The 20,313-nt window shown below is 46.6% G+C and overlaps 2 protein-coding genes across 2 annotated transcripts; one reads left to right on the top strand and one right to left on the bottom strand.

Annotated features, from left to right (window-relative positions):
* Window positions 1-869: 869 nt before the first annotated feature.
* Window positions 870-14,002, bottom strand: LOC130700094 (disco-interacting protein 2 homolog A-like). The gene is made up of 14 exons (XM_059496605.1): window positions 12,040-14,002; window positions 10,341-10,448; window positions 8,827-9,364; window positions 7,694-8,169; window positions 7,088-7,618; window positions 6,270-6,727; window positions 6,038-6,172; window positions 5,013-5,948; window positions 4,676-4,907; window positions 3,122-4,030; window positions 2,805-3,028; window positions 2,328-2,709; window positions 2,139-2,262; window positions 870-2,071 (listed from the first exon to the last, which is right to left on the bottom strand). Exons 1-14 carry the CDS (start codon window positions 13,982-13,984, stop codon window positions 1,822-1,824), a joined length of 7,248 nt encoding a protein of 2,415 aa, XP_059352588.1. The 5' UTR covers window positions 13,985-14,002; the 3' UTR covers window positions 870-1,821.
* A 2,102-nt stretch (window positions 14,003-16,104) lies between these two features.
* LOC130700057 (ATP-dependent DNA helicase Q4-like) lies at window positions 16,105-20,293 on the top strand. Its single transcript, XM_057522058.2, has 5 exons — window positions 16,105-16,287; window positions 16,368-17,467; window positions 17,528-18,479; window positions 18,537-19,136; window positions 19,194-20,293. The coding sequence occupies exons 1-5, from the start codon at window positions 16,192-16,194 to the stop codon at window positions 20,232-20,234; spliced, it is 3,789 nt and encodes a 1,262-aa protein (XP_057378041.1). The 5' UTR covers window positions 16,105-16,191; the 3' UTR covers window positions 20,235-20,293.
* The last annotated feature ends 20 nt before the right edge of the window (window positions 20,294-20,313 follow it).

A 20,313-nucleotide genomic window follows, 5' to 3' on the forward strand; every position in this document is an offset into this window, starting at 1 on the left:
AAATGAGTGGAAAAAACAGTGGAAAGTGGAACCTAGCGCCGCGTGTGGCCAGTTTACGTTAGGAAAGGAGAAAAAAGAAAAAATTATACTGTGTTCGAACACGAGACTGCCGGACTGCAATCGAGTGATCTATCCATTAGACCACTGAAATTGTAATTACTTCGCAACCGCGGCACTAGTACATCTCCTCCTTTGCCATTCAGTGGCAAAAGTCGCGGAAATCGGAATGGGTGGAATGAAGCTGCGGCAAGTGGAATTCGATTTGGGGTATTAGGCCCCTCTGGCAATTTAGTTTTAGGCGCAGGGGGTATTGCGCGCTTGCTGGCCGTGATTATAGTAGGCCATGGCCATGGCCAAAGTAATTAGTTAACCGATCCACATTTGCCATATTTCGAAATCATCGTCCTTCAGTTTGCAGACGTAGATGGCGAGAGTAGGGCTCGGCCCCCATCGCCTTTGATCGGGGCAAACTGCGGTTTTTCATTAAAAAATCGTCCTATAGCATCTTGTAGATTTTTCGTCGATGCTTGTTCTGCTCCAAGCCGTAATATCAATTTCTGTCAATAAAAAGTAAAAGTTTTTTTTTCATTTTTCTTAGTTCTTTTGTTAGAAAATGGAGAAATTCAGAAAACACAATACCTAATGTGTTATGTAATGAATGTTGATGAGTAGTCTCCGTAAAGAGTGAAATAACCGGAGGCGTTGTAAGGAGCCTGGACCCATACTTTTACCCAGGTGAGAATCGCAGCACTGGCCTTTCGTGTCCGGATTGGCGATGATAACTTTCACATTGGGTAGCAATTTACCCGATTCGAGCCCAGGGCTTTTTAAAATGAGCACACATTTCAACTTTAATATCTGACACTGTATGTAGTAAATAATAATGATCATGATAATAGAAAATACAAACACGCACGTACGTTATGTCCAAAATACACACACGGCACACATCACCAACACATAATCAGCCTCTCAGCAGCCCTCGAAAAGACGTTTTGCGTGTAAAACACACACACAAACAGAAAAAAAAAATGAATGAGACGTTACAGATCGTGTCGACAAAGTGCTAGGAAAATGTTTTGGGGAAGGAATAAAGATGGAAAGAGGTATAGAATAAGATTTGATTCAGCAATAAAAAGAAACAAAACCACATACGTAAACCGGTACTACACACATTCTCGTATTCGGAGGGAAGGAATATGACAATAATTTTTTGAATATCCAAAACAAAGACGTGTCCAATCAAAAATAAAGGGAGAAAACTGGAAATGAAGAAGATATTGTAGTAGTAGCAGTAAAGCGTATAGTAAAGGATTTCTCTACATAACCTGGGTAAGAAAAAGAAATAAAATTGAATGTAAACACAGAAAAGGAGTGAGGAGGGAACAAAAAAATTGACTTGTGTACGTGTGAAAAATAACTGATAAAGAATAAGCTGCTGGCCAGAAGAGTTTTAAGAAAACAAATAATATGTACAACCCAAAATGTGGTACATGTTCGAAAACTAAGATAAGGACTATTCTTTCATGTGAGTCTAAATGCCCCCCATTTTCTTTTCAAATGTTTAACTTCGCTGTACTTTTCCCACCCTGAAAAAGATAAAGAAATGTGATGGATGTGACAGACTGTGCAACGAAAACAAAACATTTCCAACACACACACACACACACACTGGCAAAACACATACAGATCAAATAGTTTCTTTTTTTTTCTTTTTTCTTTGCCTTTTACGAGAAACAAAAACAAATCAAAGAAAAAAAAACACACAGAGTAGCTGCAGCTCTTCTTTTATGTTTGAAACTACTTAAAAAAAGAAACAAACTACATGTTGTAGGCGACGTAGATGGGATCGAGTTGGTCGGCCAGGAATCCGTCCCTCAAATGCATGCGCTGTTTCTCGCCGCGTGAGTTGATGGGCACGACGCCCGGATCTACGACGACGACAACGCCAATCAGCTGATGTTCCTCCAGGACGGAGGACGTGACCAGAGGAACGAGGTCGAGTGCTTCCGATTCCGTCCCTTCCAGTTCGACAACGACGACCAACAAGTTGGTCCACGTGAACACGGCACTGCAAAATTAACATTTATTTTTTTAAATTCCATTTTCAAATTCAAATTAAACAAATAAAAACTGACCATTCAGCGATCTTTTGGTGGCATCGCATCACCGTGTTTTCTATGTCGATCGGATGGTAACGCATCCCTCGCAAAACGACCGTTTCTTCCAGGGCACCAACAACAAAGACGGCATCGTGAAGTTCTGCAACGTTTTAATTCAAAATTGAAAAATGAGATTAAAAAAAAAACAAAACAAAAAAAAATTACCTCCATCAGATTGCACACTTTCGGTCCTCCTTAAGAACCCTAGATAGCCCGTCCTTGCATATGCTTCTCCGGTGTGGCCGGTAACAAGTCGAGAGTTGAAATGGTCGACGGAAGCGGCTCCAGCGCCGGCATCGTCGCCGTAGAGAGTAAAATAACCTGAAGCGTTGTGAGGTGCCTGGACCCAAATTTCTCCCAGGTGAGAATCGCCGCACTGGCCTTTAGTATCGGGATTGGCGATGATGACTTTGACACCAGGCAGCAGTTTGCCCGACTCGGTCAAACAGAGACTATGTGGGGCGCCGCGTTCCACCAGCGTCACTCGATCGTTACGCAAAGCTCTCAGATCGACGTAGACTGTCGAAGGATCCGGGCTGGACGCTCCCTGATTATTTTTTTTTTCCCCAAAAATTTCCATTAAATTCGAATGAAAACAAAACAAAAAAAAAAAATCTGGATTCGATAATGTGTTTCCTATACCTGCAAACAAATGGCGACATTGATGCGACATCCGAAGCTGGTAGAGACGGCCCTGGGCGACAAACCCAATCCGGAAAAGAGTTTGGAAAAGCTCGTTGATAGGTGGACTCTGGGCCGTTCTTCAGCGACAACAACGCAGGTGCGGACACAAGCCAAATTCACGCCGCGCTGCTTGAGCAGTCCGACGGACGAGGCCAATCCTTTGGTGCACAGTTCCATGACGCCTGATTGATTTAAAAAATAAAATAAAAAAATAATCAAATTATTTCATTCAATAAAACAAAAAACACAGGAAATGAGTTTAGACATGAATTTACCATAAGAGCAGAAGGTGTCGCGGACTTTGTACTGGCTAACGATGGAGAGCCAGATAGCCGGGTTGACCTCCACCTCCGACGGCGGAATCAATATCGAATGATGACCAGAATAGACGCTCGACAGGCACCAAAGGGCGAATCCGAGTCCGCAGTATGGATCGAGACAGAGTGCCACGTGTCTCGAAGGATAAAGCTCGCAGGCCTGTTTCATGGATCGGCAAAGGGCCGTCGTAGCGGCGTGAGACATTTTGATGCCGGCCAGCATGCCCGTCGTCGACACGCTGAAATCGAGATAAGCCAACATTTCGGCGGTGGGCGCCCTGTAGAAACTGCTCAACTTCTTCTTGGCCATGTCGTCGGTATCGAGGGTGGGCGGCCAGGCGCGCACATCCATCACGCTGCCGGCCTCTTTCGATTTGAGCAACTTGATGACATTGGCGTTGGATAAGATGACGGACGCTTTGCTGACGTCCACAATCATCCGGACAGTTGGCAGCGTCGTCGGAAGATTTTGGGGGTGCGGCGGGCGGATGGTGACGGGCACGGCGCCGACGTAGAGGCACCCGTAGAAGGCGCAGACCAGATCCAATCCGGGCGGATAGATGAGGGCGACGTGGTCGCCGCTGTTGATGCGTCCGCGCTCCACCAGAGTGCAGGCCACCCTTTCAGCCCTTTTGTGTAGCTGGGCGCACGACAGAGTGCCCGTCGGCGTCCCTTTGGCTCCCAGCAAGGTGAACAGGACGTGATCGGATGTGCGCTGCGAGCGCCACTGCAAGATCTCCGAAATGTAACGGTACTTATTGGCGGGATTAGCCTCGTCGTCGCCAAAGCGGAGCTCCCTTCCCTGGGCGGCCGCCAAGCGATTACCCTGGACGATGTTCCCTACCATAACCGACGCCGGGCCGATATCTACGTTTTTTTTTTTTTTTCATACATTATTTTTTTCAAAAAATTTAGTTAAAATTCAAATAGGGAAGAATCTACCACGAAATGAGCCACACGCACACACACACATAGAAACTAATTCAATTCAAAGCCTAAAGGTCAAAATTAAAAACAACTACAGATTGGATGTCAACTAGCGCTCGCCATGATACGGTGTAGCCTTTTCAACTTGGGCGTTGGTGTGTTTTAGCTTTGTGGAAGTTGGGGGGGAGGGGAGGAGGAGGAGGATGTGTTGTGTGTACTACGGCACACACACGGCTACACTAAAACAAATACCCATAATGTTGGCGTAGATGGGCTGATGCTCTTCGTCAAACGCATCCGGCGGCAGGAGGAGCAGCAGTTGTTGAGATGGAGATCGAGAGGGGGAGAAACCGGGCGGAGGTGGTAGCAGTATTGATGTTAGTGGGGTAGTACACATCGGTTCGGGAGTCGATGTTAAAATTCTGTCTGTACACGTTTTTTTTTTTTTTTTATTTATTTATTTATTTATTTTTTTTTTTAATTTAAAAATTCGATTGGACCTTTCACTTTCTTTCCCTTCCCCCCATCGCCGGACCCTCGAAAAAAAATAGAAACAAAAAGATTATTTTTTTTTTTTTTGGTTACCTTGATGGACTTCGCGGGGTTTCGGCAAGTTGGTGACGCAAGTGTGAGGACACATCAGTACGTTAGCCGGATGAAGAGAACCTTCCATAAAACGGCGTCGTGTTTCCGACAAGTGGATTCCGCCCAATGGCGTCTTTGGAAGTGAATTGGGTGGAACCAGGGCCAGACAGTAGATGCCCACTTGATGGATCGAGTCGACGGCCTGGAGGACACGCGACATCCACTGAAAACTCTGATTTTTAAAAAAGACAAAAAAAAAAAATTGAAAATGAATTGCGGAATTCCGGATGGATGAATCAAAATTTAAAAAGAAAAAAAAAAAAAAAAATAAGAAAACCTCTTCTTCGGAGCAGTCGGGCCGCTGTTCGGCGATGACGCAGATCCGTTCGTCTCTCAAAACTCGGATGCTGAAGACGGCAATGCGGCCGCGATAGATGAATTTCATCGGCTCGACGGCCAGCACCGTGGCGATGATATCGTCCGTGTTGTGCTTACGGCCGGTGACGGTCATGAGGCCGTCGCGAGAGCCGCAAACAAAGACAAGACCGCCAGGGCCGAGGAAACCGAGGAGGCCGCTGCGGATAAATTCCGTTTCGGCGCTCATGGCGTCGCCGGATGGCAAGAGCGGCTGTACGCGGAATGTGGCGTTCGACATTCCCTTCAGACCCCAATAGTGGGCGCCGCCGGACGCGCTCCCGACACAAATTTCACCGACCTCGTCCGTCTTGCACAAGAAAGGCGGACCTTCCATCTTGACCACAACCATAGCTGCTCCGGGCATCACGTGCCCGCAATCCTGTAGGGTTAGCGACGTCAAAGAGTTCTCCTGATCGACGCGCACGACGCCGTAGCTGAGACCTTGCATAGAGAGAATTCCACGGCCGGTAGCGTTGGCTCCTGAGCGGCCGGGACGGCGGAAAGAGACGGTCAGGACTTCACTGGAAGCGGCGCAAGGGCAAACGGCGTCGGCCCGGAGGCCTTTGCTTTGAAAGACGGCCAAGAATTGATCGCAAGACGACAGCGACCACGGATTGGCTCCGTCGGCGACCAATAGCATTCGCAGCGAAGAGAGATTGATGTCGCGGTGGTCCCGCGTGGCCAGCAGGCCCCAATGTAGGTCGCGCGATTTCACGACGGCCAGACTGGCTTTGTATTTGGTGATCATTTGCATCCAGGACGCCGGATTGGTTTTCATCAGCGCGTACGGAATGAAGATGGCGTGCATGCCGTTGAGAACGGCCGTCAGCACAGCGTGCCACAATCCAACTTCCCTCTGCCCTCCCCCACAAAAAAAAAATAGGAATTTTAATTTTTTTTTTAAATTATTATTATTCACACTTCACATTGATTGATTTGTTCAACCTTGAAATCCAGGACGCAAACGATGACTTCGCCCTCGGTGTAGGAGCAAGCGGCCGTTAAAGCTCGACAATGGGACAACATGGCCGATCGGGTAATAGTGACTCCCATCACCGATCCTTCCTTATCCGTTTTATACTGCTTGAAATAAAAAAACAAAAAACAAAAAGAAAAAGAAAAACAATCAGAAAAAAAAACAACAAAAATTCAAAATATCGAAATGACTAATAAGAACCTCGATGTAGGCGGGCGTATCGTCCTGGAGTTTGGGTGGCGGCTGCCAATCTTTGGGCGGCTTGATGAGGTGGTCGGTAACACACCAGTGGAGTTTGGGCCATCCTTTGAAAGCGATGACTTCCCCAGCAGCCGTTTTGGGCAATCCCTTGAGGCAAATATCCGAGGTGAGGGCGACGGCAACGCCGCACGAGCCCAGCAGGAAGCCGATCTGCTGCGAGCCAGCATCTCGCCTCGTCAGCGGCACTTCGATCGGCACCGGCACAACACCTGCGTGCAGGCAGCCGTAAAAGGCGCAGATGAATCCGATCGAGTCGCAGTTGGGGAACACTAGGGCCACTCGATCGCCCGGCTTGACGCTGCCCAGCGCTTCCAGTCCGCCGACTCCGCCGCTGCTGTGCTTGCTCAACTTGTTCAAGAGAGCGTAGGCGATCTTGTAAGAACGGCTCTGCAATTTGCCTGCTTTAGAAAAAAAAAAATCAATCATCAAAACTCGAAATTTTATTTTTTTGAATAAAAAGAGATGGATGAAGACGGCCAAGGGAAAAAAAAGGGACAAGAGTTGGCATGAGAAAGAGAGAAAGCTTGCGTCTTCAGAAGCTGTCATCAGGGGCTATTTCTTTTTCTTTTGACTAATGGCTTTTAATATTGCGCACATTTCCTCTTCTTCTTCTGCCCCGTTCCAAACTTGTCTCGCTTTCCCAGCTCTCAAAGTGATGGAGAGCCTGCAGCATTTTGGCCGTCTTAGGGCATCTCTCTTTCTTTCTTTTTTTTTTTTTTTTTTATTCTTTAGAAAAAAAACAAAGGGATTTGAAATACCGTAAGTCAAAGTGGTGAACATTTTGCCGTTGGGGTCGAGGACGGTGGCGGCGGCGGCTTTATAGCTGGACGAGCCGTAGCGCTGGACGGCCAACTCCAGTGACCTTGGCAGACCCGACGGGATGATGAGTTGATCGCCGAGGGCAGGCGTCATAGGCCCGCCTTCGGGTTTCGGCGCGTTCGGGTCCTTGGGATTGGCCGCCAGTTCCAGTTCGATGTCGTCATCTTCGTAGAATTCGGGCAGCGGACGACGCTTGGGCCTCTTGAGCGTGTTGAGCAGCTGCTGGATCTTGGCTGAGACTTTCCAGCGGCCGTTCAAGCTGTTTAACGTGCCCGTCGTGTCGTCCAGCGATGTGGACGAAGTGCCGGCCTGTGGCGCCTGAGTCTGCATCGGCGTCGTCGAAGCGTTCGAGGACGGCGTGGCCGAAGAGCCGCCAATGATGCCGTAACGGCCCAGCCTGTCGGCCGCGGCCGCCGTGGCCGTCCTCCTGATTTGATTCGTGTTGTTGGTCACGTCCGGCGGTTGAGCATCTAATTATTTAACAAGACGTTCCGAAAATATAGCGAATGTCAACAAAACGGCCAAAGGCAATTCGCAATACGTACACGGATGGAAAGCGGACATGGCGTCCGTCAGGTCGTTGAGGTCGGCCGGCAGGCCGCCGCGGTGCTGCTGCTGCTGCGCTTGCACTCTGCGTCGCTGCAGGTCGTTGCTGTCGTTGCTGCTGTTCTCCCAGTCATCGTCAAAGTTGGTGGTGGACACTGGCGGCAGAGGAGCGGCCGGCCTGCCGGGCGGCGGCAGCGGCGGCTGCTGCATCATCCACGCGTTGGAACCGGTCGGCGTGCCACCGTTGCCCACCCGGCTCAAGATGGCGTGCGATGCAAGGCCAGCCTCCCTCGGAGGCAGTTGAGGTGGCGGAGGTGATGAGACGGGCAGTGCCGGAAGTGGTCTGCCTTGCTGGATGGAAAGCGGAGGCGTGACGTTGCGCGTCGATCCGGCGCTGTGGCTACTGCCCGCATCGGACGTTTGATGTTGCAACGGCGAATGCTGGCCAGCCGACGATTGCCCCATCACGTGCATTCTTTCATTTCCGAACAAATTGTGAAATTCAATCTTTTGTTTTTTTTTTTGTTTTTTTTTTATTATTATTAAATTTTTCGAAAGTGGGTCACAATCAACCGAAGCTGGCCTGGATTTTGTTCTTTTTGATTGCCTGGATCTAATCCAGAACGCGAACAAAAAAAAAAAAATCGAGACGCACACACACACACACACACATTTCACGTGAATGTTTAACTACCTGCGCCCCCCTTTCACGAATTGAATAAAAAAATATATTCAGTAAAGTACCGGGCTACTAATAAATGGGACGCATGCCAATAACCATCCGTGAAACTCCTTTTTTTTTTTTGTTTCCCATTATCCCGAAAATTGTTTTTCATAGCAGCAACCGAACGGGAAAAAAAAAACATTCCCGAGGAGGAGGACAATGAAGAGAAAGTTTTTTTTTTTTTTGAAAATTCAGCTGCACGAAATCACAATTTCTTTAAACGATTTCTTCTTCTTTTGCCCGTCTCTGCAGAAAGGGGGGGGGGAGAGCGCGCAAACTACAATTTACTTTAACGATCTCGATAGATTTGACTTTGATGGCCTCCATCAAAATACATAAAAAAGCCAAGAAAACTCGGACTCTTTCCCCCCCCCCCCTCTAAAACGTGAAAGTTTTTTCTTTTTTTACCTGTGAGTTCGTTCGGGAGTCCCGACCGATGCGACCGGCACCGCTCCACTTGCCGGGCCTTGATGTTGTCGAGACGGTGGCGGATGACAGTCGTCCTCTTCATCGTCGTCGTCGTCGTCCACCTCGTCCTCGACATCGTCGTCTTCGCTGCTGCTGCCGCTGCTGCTGCCATCTAGCGACCCTCTCGTTGACTGGCCATGTTGTTGTTGTTGTTGTTGCTGCTGGACTTGCTGCTGCTGCTGTTGTTGCATCATCACCATCTGTTGGTGTTGCTGATCGGGGCCCATGACCGTCGACGTCCTTTTACTCGGCATCGGCATCGATGGTTTCGGGCGACTTTGCATAGCGGCCAGCACTTGCTGGACGGCCTCTTGGCGGACCTCAGAGTGGTAGCGACTTTCATGGCGCGTCGCTTTCCGGTGCGCTCTCCTCCGCTCCCTCGATCCTCCTTCATCAGCCGACGGACTCGTCCCAGCCATTCCAGCAGCCCCATCATCTTGGCCAGCAGCATCCCCACCACTCAACTGTTGTTCAATTCCTGTGTTCGTATTTCCAGATCCAATTTTAAAAAGGTTTGAAAAATCAAAAACAAAAAAAAACAATTCAGACGTGATTTATTTGGACAAAAAAAAAAAAAAACAAGAGTCACGAGTTGTGTCCATATCAGATAAAAAAAGAAAAAGAAAAAAAAAGATGTGTAATAAAAAAAAACAGACGAGTCCATATTGATACAAAGAAGGAAACGGATCGAGACGCATCCTGGTGTGCAACACATTTTCTTTCTCTTTTTGGTCAGAGGCCATTAACACAACCGTCAATCGTAAAATTCATTTTTCCTTTTTTTTTTTTTTGCAAAAAAAAAAAACGATCGTTAGGGCGGTCACGTTGTCCAAAACGATCTTTTTTTTTTTTTTTTCAGGGACGTCTATGTGCCCCTTTTGTCTAGCGCGTGAAAGTGATTGCTTCGAGAACAGTTCGTCTAGCTACATCGGGGGCCTGTCTTCGTGCGTGCATAAAGGCCCTTGATCATTCCAAATGTGGAATTCTTTTTTAAACAAAAAATCCTTCCGTGTTTTTTGTTTTTTTTTTTGCATCTCGAAGGTTCTTTCTCTCATTCACAAAATTGTTAAAAAAAAAAAAGAAGCTATGTTAGCGTAAAGGTTGCGACCTTGTCTTTCCTTTATACGGACCGACATAAGAAAGAAGTATATTTCACAATAGTCTGGCGTTCATTGGCGGGCTTTCTAAAAATGAGCGAATCAAATTGGACCTGTCATCATCAGGCAGCCATGTTTTTTTTTTTTGCTCTCTTCATTATAGTAGAGTGACCTTTTTCGAATGTCGCAAACGGTTCAAAAGGTTAAAGCATCGGTGGCAACAAAAAAATGTAAAGACGAGCGTTCAACTTTCCCCCTGTTTTGTTTTGGAAAAAAAAACGTGCAAACCAATTTGGCTTATCGGACCAAAAAACTTTCAGCGTTCAATTAAAAGGTCTTAAAAAAAAAAGGACTTACCAGCGGCGGTTGACGATAGCGATGACACGGACGACGATGTCGGTTTGGGAAGGTAAGGGGCCAGCAGCCGGGACCGTTTCTTTTCGTAACCTTTTTGCGTGATGTCTCCTGCAAAGCAAAATGGGGGAAAACAAAACAAAACAAAAAATTATTCATAATGTAAACAGACAAGGCGATGCTCCAAACAAACAAGAAAACACATTCCAATTTGAATGAATAAAACATTATCCTTTTTTTTTTCTTTCCCTCTATTTTGTGCCGCTGAAAATATAAATAAAGGGGAAATTGCATAAAACATGGATCCATGATTTCTTTTTTCTTCTCACACTCGAGACCCGTGAAATGCTGTTTTCCCGAAGCCTCACGAAAAAAACAAAACAACCAAACATTGCCTAAATAGGGAAGCCGTAGGCATTAGCATCGTAACGACTTACAGCCATCACTCACACAACGTTTTCCCACATCGGGCGGGGTCACCACTTGCTTGTCAGTGTTTTCTTTCCAAATTAGAATATCTTTCCCAACATCCCCTCTCTCTCTTGTGCCCCATCTTGAACCAAATGGCTTTATATTGAATATACATTATCTCGTGTGTGTGTGTGTGTGTGCTTTCTAACCTAATCATCGGCGGCCATTTGTCCAAATTGAAATGGGCCGCCGATGTTTGTTTCTTTTGTAATTCGAATCCTCTTTCCCTAACCGAAGGCAGAGAGAGAGAGAGACAGGCAAACACATGTTTTGAAAAAGAATCTGGCAACACGCACACACACACACATTTGGAGTGGGTCAATAGGGCTCCACACCACTCGCAAAAATATTCAAAAATTCAAATGTTTTTTCTTCTTCTTTCGACAGGAAATGTTTGGGAAAAAATTATTCTTTTGACCAAAAAAAAAATAAAAATAGTGTTGACCCAGATTTTTTTTTTTCTTTTGTTTCGGAGGGACCTACCATTAACACGCGAGAGTTAATTAGCATTGAGGGGAAATTTATAAAAAAAAAAAAAGGCGGTAGGCGGCGGCCTTTTTTTTTTTTTTCAAACAAAACAAAATCATTAGTTAAATATTTAAAAAGAAAAGATTAATAAAATAAATCCATCAAGACAATTGGACTGGACACAACACTAGAGCCACAACGGGGTTTCTCTCACACTCAATTGTTTTTTTTCTTTTTTCTTTGACGTCATTTATAAAAAGAAACCACCAAGGCATTTTTAAATTTACCGCCAACTTATAGGGGGGGAGGGCAACCTAAAACGGGTGGAAAAAAAAAAAAAATACGATAATTTCGCGGTCGATTTAAGTTTTCATCGTTTGAAAAAAAAAAAAAAAAAAAAATAGCCAAAACGTTTGGGAATGAGAAAAAAAAAACGGAACGCTATGACTATCACGATTAGAGAAAGTAGCTGGATGGAACTCACAACGCTATCCGCCGGAAGGCACCCAGCAAAAAAAAAACAAAAACTTTCACGAAAACCACAAAAAAACATTCACGAAAAAGCATAAAAGAATTTTTTCCTCTATAAGAAAAAAAAAAAAAAAAGACGGACCCTGATCCCCCCCCCCCTCCCTATTTCTCTCAACAGCAAACGTAGCGTGTCACGGCAATTCTTTTTTTTTTTTTTTTGCGGGTAAAAATGAAGTGGTTCGTACGAGAGGGCAGGGCACGAAAAAAAAAGGAGGAGGGGAATGAGAAATACCACTAGTGGATCGTGATGAAGATGGAGAGAGCGTCGGTGGCGACAGCGTCGGATTGGTGCGTTTCAGCTGTTTCTTGCCATCGGCTCGCAGTTTGGACGAGCGGATCCAAGGCTGTTGGTCCGTCAAGATGGCCGACTCGTTCAAGGCGACCACCGTCGTGGCTGACGAACGGCGTCGCTCGGGCGGGATGAAGATCAACGGGTCCCACATCGGCGGCGGCAAAGGGCCGTTGCGTCGCGGCTGTCCGCGATCCACCAGCGCTTGATACAAATCCGATTCCCAATCATCGTCGTTCGTACGCGACGTCTCAATCCCTTCCGATTTGACCATGTCACGTTTCGTTGGCACCGTTTCGACGGCCGACGGTGGCGCCACAGCGGCCCGTTTGGCTCCTTCCACCGGAACGAACGAGGTAGGCAGAGGTAGATAGGTCCAGTCAGAGACTAATTTAGCGCCACTCAGCGCTGACTGACTGCCCAGCTGGGAGCCTTTGCTGCTGCCCAGCTTCTTGCCGCTATGGCCCGAGCTGTTCCTCTTTTTACGGCCGGAACGACGACGACTGCTGCGACGCTTCCTCTCCGATCGCCTCAATTGAGATTGACGTCGTTTGACACGAAATCCGGCCGCCGGCTGTTCCACTTTCTTGACGAATTTCGTCCGTTTCGATGGATTGTTGTTGTTGTTGTTGTTGTTCATCGTCATCATCGACGAGGACGGTTTGCTGGGCTCGCTGGCTGGCGCGTAAATGAGCAATTCGGACGGCTCGGCCGTTCCGCTTTGATGGACGGGCGAATCTCTGGGAAAGGTTGCTCCATCCGGATGGCCTCGCTGTATCGATCCGGCGTCGTTGCGGTGCACAATGTTGAGATCTGTCTTTGATTTCTCTTTGGATAATCTGAAATTGCGGATAGCGCCGCCATTGGAATGGGCCGTCGAGTGCGACTGAATCGAAAGGCTGGCCGTGCTCGAAACGGAACGGCTGCGAGGCCGTATGATTTGCTGGAACAAGGATTTCGTCGAGGAGAGAGGCTTCTTGGTTGCGCCAGACGTCGGTCCGGCCGTGGGACTGGGCGAACGAGAAAAGATCTTACGAAAGGCCGTCATTCCGGGCGTGGTCGGACGATGAGGCGGATGCGGCATCGGTTTCGAACTGTTGGCGTTGACGCTGGGCCGCAGTAAAAGCCACTCGTCCGTCCGATGGCCGTGCCCTCCCCCATCGCGATTGGCCGGCTGGTGGCCGTTGATGGCCGTCCCGGCATTCGACACGCTATCCTTCACCCGCTGGAAGAAATCTTTGACCTTTTGGCCGGACGATTTGGCTTCCACATCCGCCGAGATTTGCTTGTCCGGCGACGATCGATGGTGTGGATGGATGCGGTGCGGATGGATGCTGTCCAGACTCCGACTGGGCACTAACCGATGTCGATTGTTAGGCACGACCGTCTCCCTGCGGATGGTCGGATGCCGGAATTCTTCCTTGTTCCGCTCTTTGGACGATTCCGGTTGTTTCTTCTTTTTGCCGCTGGAATGGTTGGACAAAGGTGGCGCTGGCGGCGGGGCAAGATCGGGGCGGGTGGACCCTTGACGGCAGACTGGCGTCCGAGGTTGTTGTTGTTGTTGTTGCGGATACCTCAGCTGAAACCAAGGGTCGTAACCGACGACGGCCGTCCGCCCATTCCGGCCGTACGCCACGGCCACAGGATGCGGCGGCGCCACGTACGAAACTGGCACAACGTTGTAAGAAAGCTGCATCCGCATTCGACCCGCATGCTGAGGATGCAGGGCATAAGCCGTCAACCTGCTCAACGATCCGGACCGTGTAGATCCGCCGGAAGAAGGATGGTGATGATTCCTGCTCTGCCTGACGTGACCCGAAGGCGGAATGCCGTCCGTCTGTCCGCCATTACTCGACCCGTTCACCAATCTCCTCAATTGATCCAACATTGTGTCTCTCGTTTGTCCTTCACTTGGCTGTTTTCAATCAGCAATTTGTCTCGCCATGTCCGAACGAATCAAAGGAAACCCAGAAACAATGGCCAGAATGCGGATGAATTAAGCATATCCAACCATCGCTATTATCCAGCCGAGTGGAAAAGGGGGGGGGGGGGGGGGGAGAGTAGATAAGAAAAAAAAAAAAAAAAAAGGAGGTATGTGTGTCATGCGCTCACGATGGCGCCCACAAACAGACGCATTGAAAGAGATTCACGGACGGGCAAACGAAGATGGCGAGAAGATGACGTGGTTTGATCCGACAGCTGCACCTTTTCTTTCTACAGTTGGACACGAGCCAAGAAATGGCACACAGCACAGAGACTTCACAGATTTATACGGCAAGGTCGTTGCATCGCCCTCTACTCTTCGGTACCAGGGGGAAATGCGATTAACATAAAGATGGGTGGTGCTAGTTACTCGTTTTCTAGTGGGGGTTGATGTTATTGGGGCTGCGATCACGATTGCCCCGATGACGGATGATCTTCTCTCAACAAAAAAAAAACAAACTCGCACAGGTACAAAAAGGAAAGTCACGAAAAGTCCTTGGATTGGTTCAAAGAACAAGGCAAAAACAAATGGTGAACACACAGAGAGAGAGAGTCGGCTCTCAAATGCACACACACCTGCACAGGTGGAAGGTCGGGCACCAACTGAACGCTCCTGCCGCACCGTACCCAACTACTACCTGCACTGGCCCGTTGAGATGTTTCTTCTTCTTCAACGTCTGATTTCGGTTATCTAACTTTCTCGTAATTCCAACGATTCGCACGACGTGAGTACTTCAAGTGCATACGAGCGTTCAATGGTCGCATTGCGTTAAATGATACTTTGCGTGTAACAAAAAAAAAAAAAAAAAAAAAAAATATCAACAAAAGGACTTTTTAAAAGATGGAGAAAAAGGGAGAGCAGGAAAAAAGAAAATGTATGCAGAAGCCCAGTCTGTTGAATAAATAAAGAAATGGCCACCTGGAAGACCCCGACAGCAGACTGATCTGGCTGTGCTGATAGAGAGAATACACACACATACAGATGCCCGCCTGCGGGCAAATTTGTTCATCCCGCGCAGAAAACATACGTCCATAACTTTCAATTTCAACATGCAGCCAAGTGTGACCCATCTGATTCATTGTTACACTCTTTGTGGGGGAGTGGTAAGAGTCCCTCTCACCGGAATGATAATTTGGGAAATGTGGACACAAGATCAAAAACCACCACGCAAAAGGTGTGGATATGACTCATGCTCTTTGTGCACAACTGCACACGGTCAAGATCCTAATGTCTCACGAAAAGCTATCATCCTCAATATGAGCCTGATGTTGAAAAACTTGTGTGGAACTTAAACTGGCTAGTTAACTCTACGTCAAGTCCATCTGGCTGTTTGGAACTGGATCGAGTAAAACAACAAAATGGATTTGAATGTTTGAAAAGTTCAATCTTTACCTTCTGATAATTCAAGCTCAAGTTCAGCCAGCCGGATTCTGACGTCGTCGGGCACTTTGAGATTTTCCAGTGGGTTGACTGGTACCAATCTGGAATCGGCCATTCTTCTTCTGTTACAGTTCCTGAGAGAAGGATCTCACTAGGGGCGGGTCGTTTCAGCCCGAGATTCCTCATGCAAGAAAATGGTTCTTTAGTGTTCGATGTGGGCTGAAGCTGAGATCGAAATCCTTCACACAACCTCAGACAAAACGCATCGATGAGGTAGAACTCCAACCCCGGAAGGCGAGAATGTCAACACAAGCCACCCACACACATATACATACACACAGACTCTTTGGTCTCTCTCACACATCCGTGACAGAGAATCACACGCCATGTTTGTTTCAATTTTTTCTGAAACACTAGATGGCGCCATGCATCACAAATGATTGTTTTTTTTTTTTTAATTTTATTACCTATGCTTATCGGCTTTGATTAAAAAATAACTGGAGCTTCTAAAAAGATTCAGTAAACGAGTTTTGTTAATCTTCATAATGCGTTCTTATTTATTTGATTTATGAAACCAAATAGATAATTTTATTGCCGGCAATGCTGTTCGAACGAAGCAGAATACTAAGCAAAACCCGGGAAAACACCAAAACAATTGTACGCGGCATTTGGCTGCTCCCACAGGTTCTCATCCTCGTCTATCGTAGATTTTGTCAGCAAAAATAAAAGAAATGGCAAAGTATGATGATTTACTAATAGACAGCAAAAAGACGATTAGCAAGTGGGAACATGAATTTCAGAAAACAAACGGGCGGAAACCCTCCAAGGTTTATAGTCTTTTATTAGAATTAAATCACTGATGTATTTGCATAAAAGTTATATTTTACTTGTACATGTATTTCTTTAGGACGATTTCAAAGTTGCCCCGTGTGAAGTCACAGATGCATACAAGCTATATTACAAAATCAAAAAGAAACAAGAACTAGTCAAAAGTGGTGAAGTATCTCCAGAGTCCTTACCTAATATCACAATAGGGCAGGCGCAGAATAAAGAGGATAACCCCATTCAGGAATTATCTATTGAGGAACCAATAAAAGATAATGGGTCTTCTGTCTGGGGAGAACATTTAAACAAACAAAAATCTTCTCAAGAAATAACCAAGTCAAAAGACGCTTCCACCACATCTACCTCGTCCTGCCTCACATATTCAAAGTTGACAGAAAAGCTGATGAAAGGTGCCAAGATTAACATCAGAACTAGCCTTACCCGCAAATTGGGCAAGAAATCTATGAGCTCTCCCGTAATTAAATTGAACGACAATCAGCTCAATAGCAGCCAGCTGAGTGAATCATGCAAAAGTGAATATAAAAACAGTTTGTTGGCGTGCCCTGATGATGGTGATCCTTTTCCGACAACCTCCAAAACCAAAAAGGAAGATGATCCTTTTTCTGGAACTTCCAAACCCAAAAAAGAAGATGATCCTTTTCCTGGAACTTCAAAAACCAAAAAGGAAGAGGATTCAGAGTTAATTCTAGGTTTCAAACCAAAGATTGTACAACATCAAGCCACACAGAAGCAACCATTCAGTTTGACCATGGCACGCCAACGAATCGCTACCAGACAGGTGGATCTTCAATGGTTAGACGGCTGCTTAGTAGAAGATGGGTGTAGCGTACCGAATAAACCCGAGGTATTCGATGACCAAGATGTAATTTATTCTACAGATGATGAAGCACCTAAGCCATCAAAAATTACTACGACCGCCCCTCAAACTAAAATAGACCCAGTAACTTCCCCTCCTGTAGCACAAAAACGGAAATATTATGAAGATCAAGTTCCCGAATGCAGCCAAAAGAAGCCCAAAATGGATGAATCTCTTATCCTCCAAGAAAACGGATTTGGCCATGAAAATTTGCCCAGCGCTACTGAAGGCAATAGCGCAGATAAACCTACGAAGTACGCAAAAGAAAACTCTTCGACGGCTGCTAAACGCGAAAGATTAGAAAGGTATTAGTATTTAAAGATCAAGTTCTTTTGACCCTTTAACGCTCCTTCTTCTCATTACAGCAAAATGGCTTCAGGCACAGCGAATCAAAATTTCGTGAAAATTAACCTGAAGAAGAAAGTGTTTGCCCGTGGAAAGAAAACGCTCACGGGGGGATCGTACAAGAGACAACAATGGAAACAAAGACAAAACGGTGGAGTTAGTGGTGGTGGTAAAGGCAATTACAAGTTTAAAATGGTCACATCTTGTCGTCGTTGTGGTGAGATCGGACATTGGGCCAAAAACTGCATGAGCGAGAAACTATTGTCCATGGAAGAATTGAAAGAACAAGGTGATGAAGAAGATCTTAGCTTCCCGACTCTTGAAGAAGCTATGGACAAAGCGGATGAAGTCACAAGCAAACAGAAGAATAAAAAAGAAACAATCGAAACTGATGAACGTGGCGAAGACGATTTGCAACTGGTAGAGCTTCCTAAAGTGAATCAAGTTGAGCCATTTTGCACTGCCGGAGAACCTGTCCCTTCTATTCTTATGCAAATGCTCAAGAAATTCGGGCACACTAGTTTCCGTGCGGGGCAAGAAGAAGCCGTTATGCGAATTCTTTCGGGCAGCTCCACGTTGGTTGTTCAAAGTACTGGGTCCGGCAAAAGTTTGTGCTATCAACTACCCGCCATGGTATACGCCCAGCGTTCCAGCTGTATCACCATCGTTGTCTCTCCACTCGTTTCCTTAATGGAGGATCAAGTCGTAAACCTCCCTTCGTTCGTTAAAGGTGTCTGCCTACATTCTGGCCAATCCGAAGGCGTCAGACAAAAAACCCTTCAGTTATTGCAATCTGGTGCTGTTCAAATCCTCCTCGTGTCAGCTGAATCTGTGATTTCAACTGGCCCTTACGGATTGGTAACGCTTTTACGCACGTGCCTACCACCTGTCGCATTTGTTTGCATTGACGAAGCTCACTGCGTTTCGCAATGGTCCCACAATTTTCGGCCATCTTACCTTCGTATTTGCAAGGTATGATGTCATTTACAGTTTTCACTTTTAACTTTTTATTACCTTGTTCATTTGCAGGTTCTCAGGGAGAAAATGAATATCAAAACTATTCTGGGATTGACAGCTACTGCTCCTAAATCTACACTGAGGAGCATTGCTGATAATTTAGGTGTTGATTATGAATCAGGAGTCATCCGAGGTGTATTACTGCCCAGCAATCTCTATTTGACCGTCTCGCGTGACAAGGATCGCGATGCAGCTTTGATCCAACTACTGGAAGGCAAGCGGTTCGCTGATTTTAACGCCATCATCATTTATTGCATCAGACGCGAAGAATGCGAACGATTAGCCACGCTACTCAGAACATATTTGAAAGATCCTCTCAAGGATTTGGAAAGCAAAGGTGCCGGACGTCGGCGAGGCATTTCCTGGAGCGCCGAAGCTTATCACGCCGGCATGACGGCTGCCCGGCGTATTTCGGTCCAGAAGCAATTCATGTCCGGCAAGATGAAAATTGTTGTGGCTACCGTGGCTTTCGGTATGGGAATCAACAAGTCGGACATTAGGGCCATTATCCATTACAACGCTCCCAAAAATTTCGAGAACTACGTCCAGGAAATTGGACGAGCCGGACGAGATGGTCTACCTGCCCATTGTCACGTTTTCCTCAATTCAGAGGTCATTCAATTTTGCATTCTAGTTATTCAATCAAATCATTTTGAAAACATGATTTAGGGGAAAGATTTACAAGAATTGAGGCGATTCATTTATGCAAATTCCACTGATCGACATGTTTTAAGAAAATTGATGAGAAAGATTTTACCTGAGCCCTGTCAGTGCCGTGAACAAGATGGTACAGGTGCGTGTAAAGGTCACGAAGTGGCCATGGTAATTGAATCGACTGTTCAGGAACTGGATATGCCCGAAGAAAACATTGCTACGTTACTCTGCCATTTGGAATCGCATCCGGCTCGTTGGGTTCTTGAAGTCGGTTCTCGAGTTTACGCTACGTGCACGGTTCGGTGTTACGGCGGACTCCAGCAGCTGAAAATGGCCGCCAGAGACTGTCCGGCTTTAGGCGCAGCTCTGGCACTACAGAAAGCGGACACGACAGCCGTCAGGAAGTTTGCTGTTGTTGATGTAGCTCGCAAAATAGGCTGGGACAGCGGTGCTGTCAAACGTCAACTTAAATCGCTTGAATGGGATCGCTCTGCGGTAGCCATTGGAGGTAAACCAAGACGATCAGGCATTTTAGTGGAATTTTCAGATCTTGCGTTCCATCTGCATGTTCGGGGAGACCTCTCCGAGACAGAACAAGATGCCGCGTTAGAGTTCATCCACCAGCGCTGTCTGAACCGTGAAGCCAACGAAATTCAACAGCTACAGCGTATTCATCAAGCTTTGTTGAGCATTTCTCATGCCCAGTCATCTTCGTGCTGTGAGGAAGTTGATGAAGCAAGGAGTGACAAGTTGCGTAGTTTTATCAAAGACTACTTTGAAGAAGAAGGTGGGGTCCCTCAACCTATTGAAGAAGTTGTTCACTGTCCAGAAAACCAAGAACAACACATACGGGCCACCATTCGCAGTTTGATCCTAAATTATCGGGATCAGACGTTCACTGCACGATCTATCGCTAGGATCTTACACGGCATCTCCAGTCCTTGTTACCCTGCCGAGTTTTGGGGCAAAGCCCGCCAGCATTGGCGAGCTCAACTCCATCAAGATTTCAACCTTCTCGTCCGGATGGCTGCTCAAGAATTGCTAGCTCTAAAATAATTTCATTTAGACGTCATTTTTAGCTAAATTTTTATTTTGTCTGTACTGATACATTATCGGAATAACATGAAATATTTAA

The sequence above is a fragment of the Daphnia carinata genome, chromosome 8 (genome assembly GCF_022539665.2).
Source record: "Daphnia carinata strain CSIRO-1 chromosome 8, CSIRO_AGI_Dcar_HiC_V3, whole genome shotgun sequence".
Classification (NCBI taxonomy): Eukaryota; Metazoa; Arthropoda; class Branchiopoda; order Diplostraca; family Daphniidae; genus Daphnia; species Daphnia carinata.

Bases quoted from the DNA above. Each gene is read 5' to 3' on its own strand.
- LOC130700094 (XM_059496605.1), bottom strand. From the start codon at position 13,984: ATGTTGGATCAATTGAGGAGATTGGTGAACGGGTCGAGTAATGGCGGA. The intron at 7,619-7,693 runs GTACGTATTGCG...TTAAATAATTAG, and splicing joins CATGTCCGCTTTCCATCCGT to ATGCTCAACCGCCGGACGTG. The intron at 4,908-5,012 runs GTTTTCTTATTT...TTTAAAAATCAG, and splicing joins CCGACTGCTCCGAAGAAGAG to AGTTTTCAGTGGATGTCGCG.
- LOC130700057 (XM_057522058.2), top strand. From the start codon at position 16,192: ATGGCAAAGTATGATGATTTACTAATAGACAGCAAAAAGACGATTAGC. The intron at 16,288-16,367 runs GTTTATAGTCTT...GTATTTCTTTAG, and splicing joins ACGGGCGGAAACCCTCCAAG to GACGATTTCAAAGTTGCCCC. The intron at 18,480-18,536 runs GTATGATGTCAT...GTTCATTTGCAG, and splicing joins CTTACCTTCGTATTTGCAAG to GTTCTCAGGGAGAAAATGAA.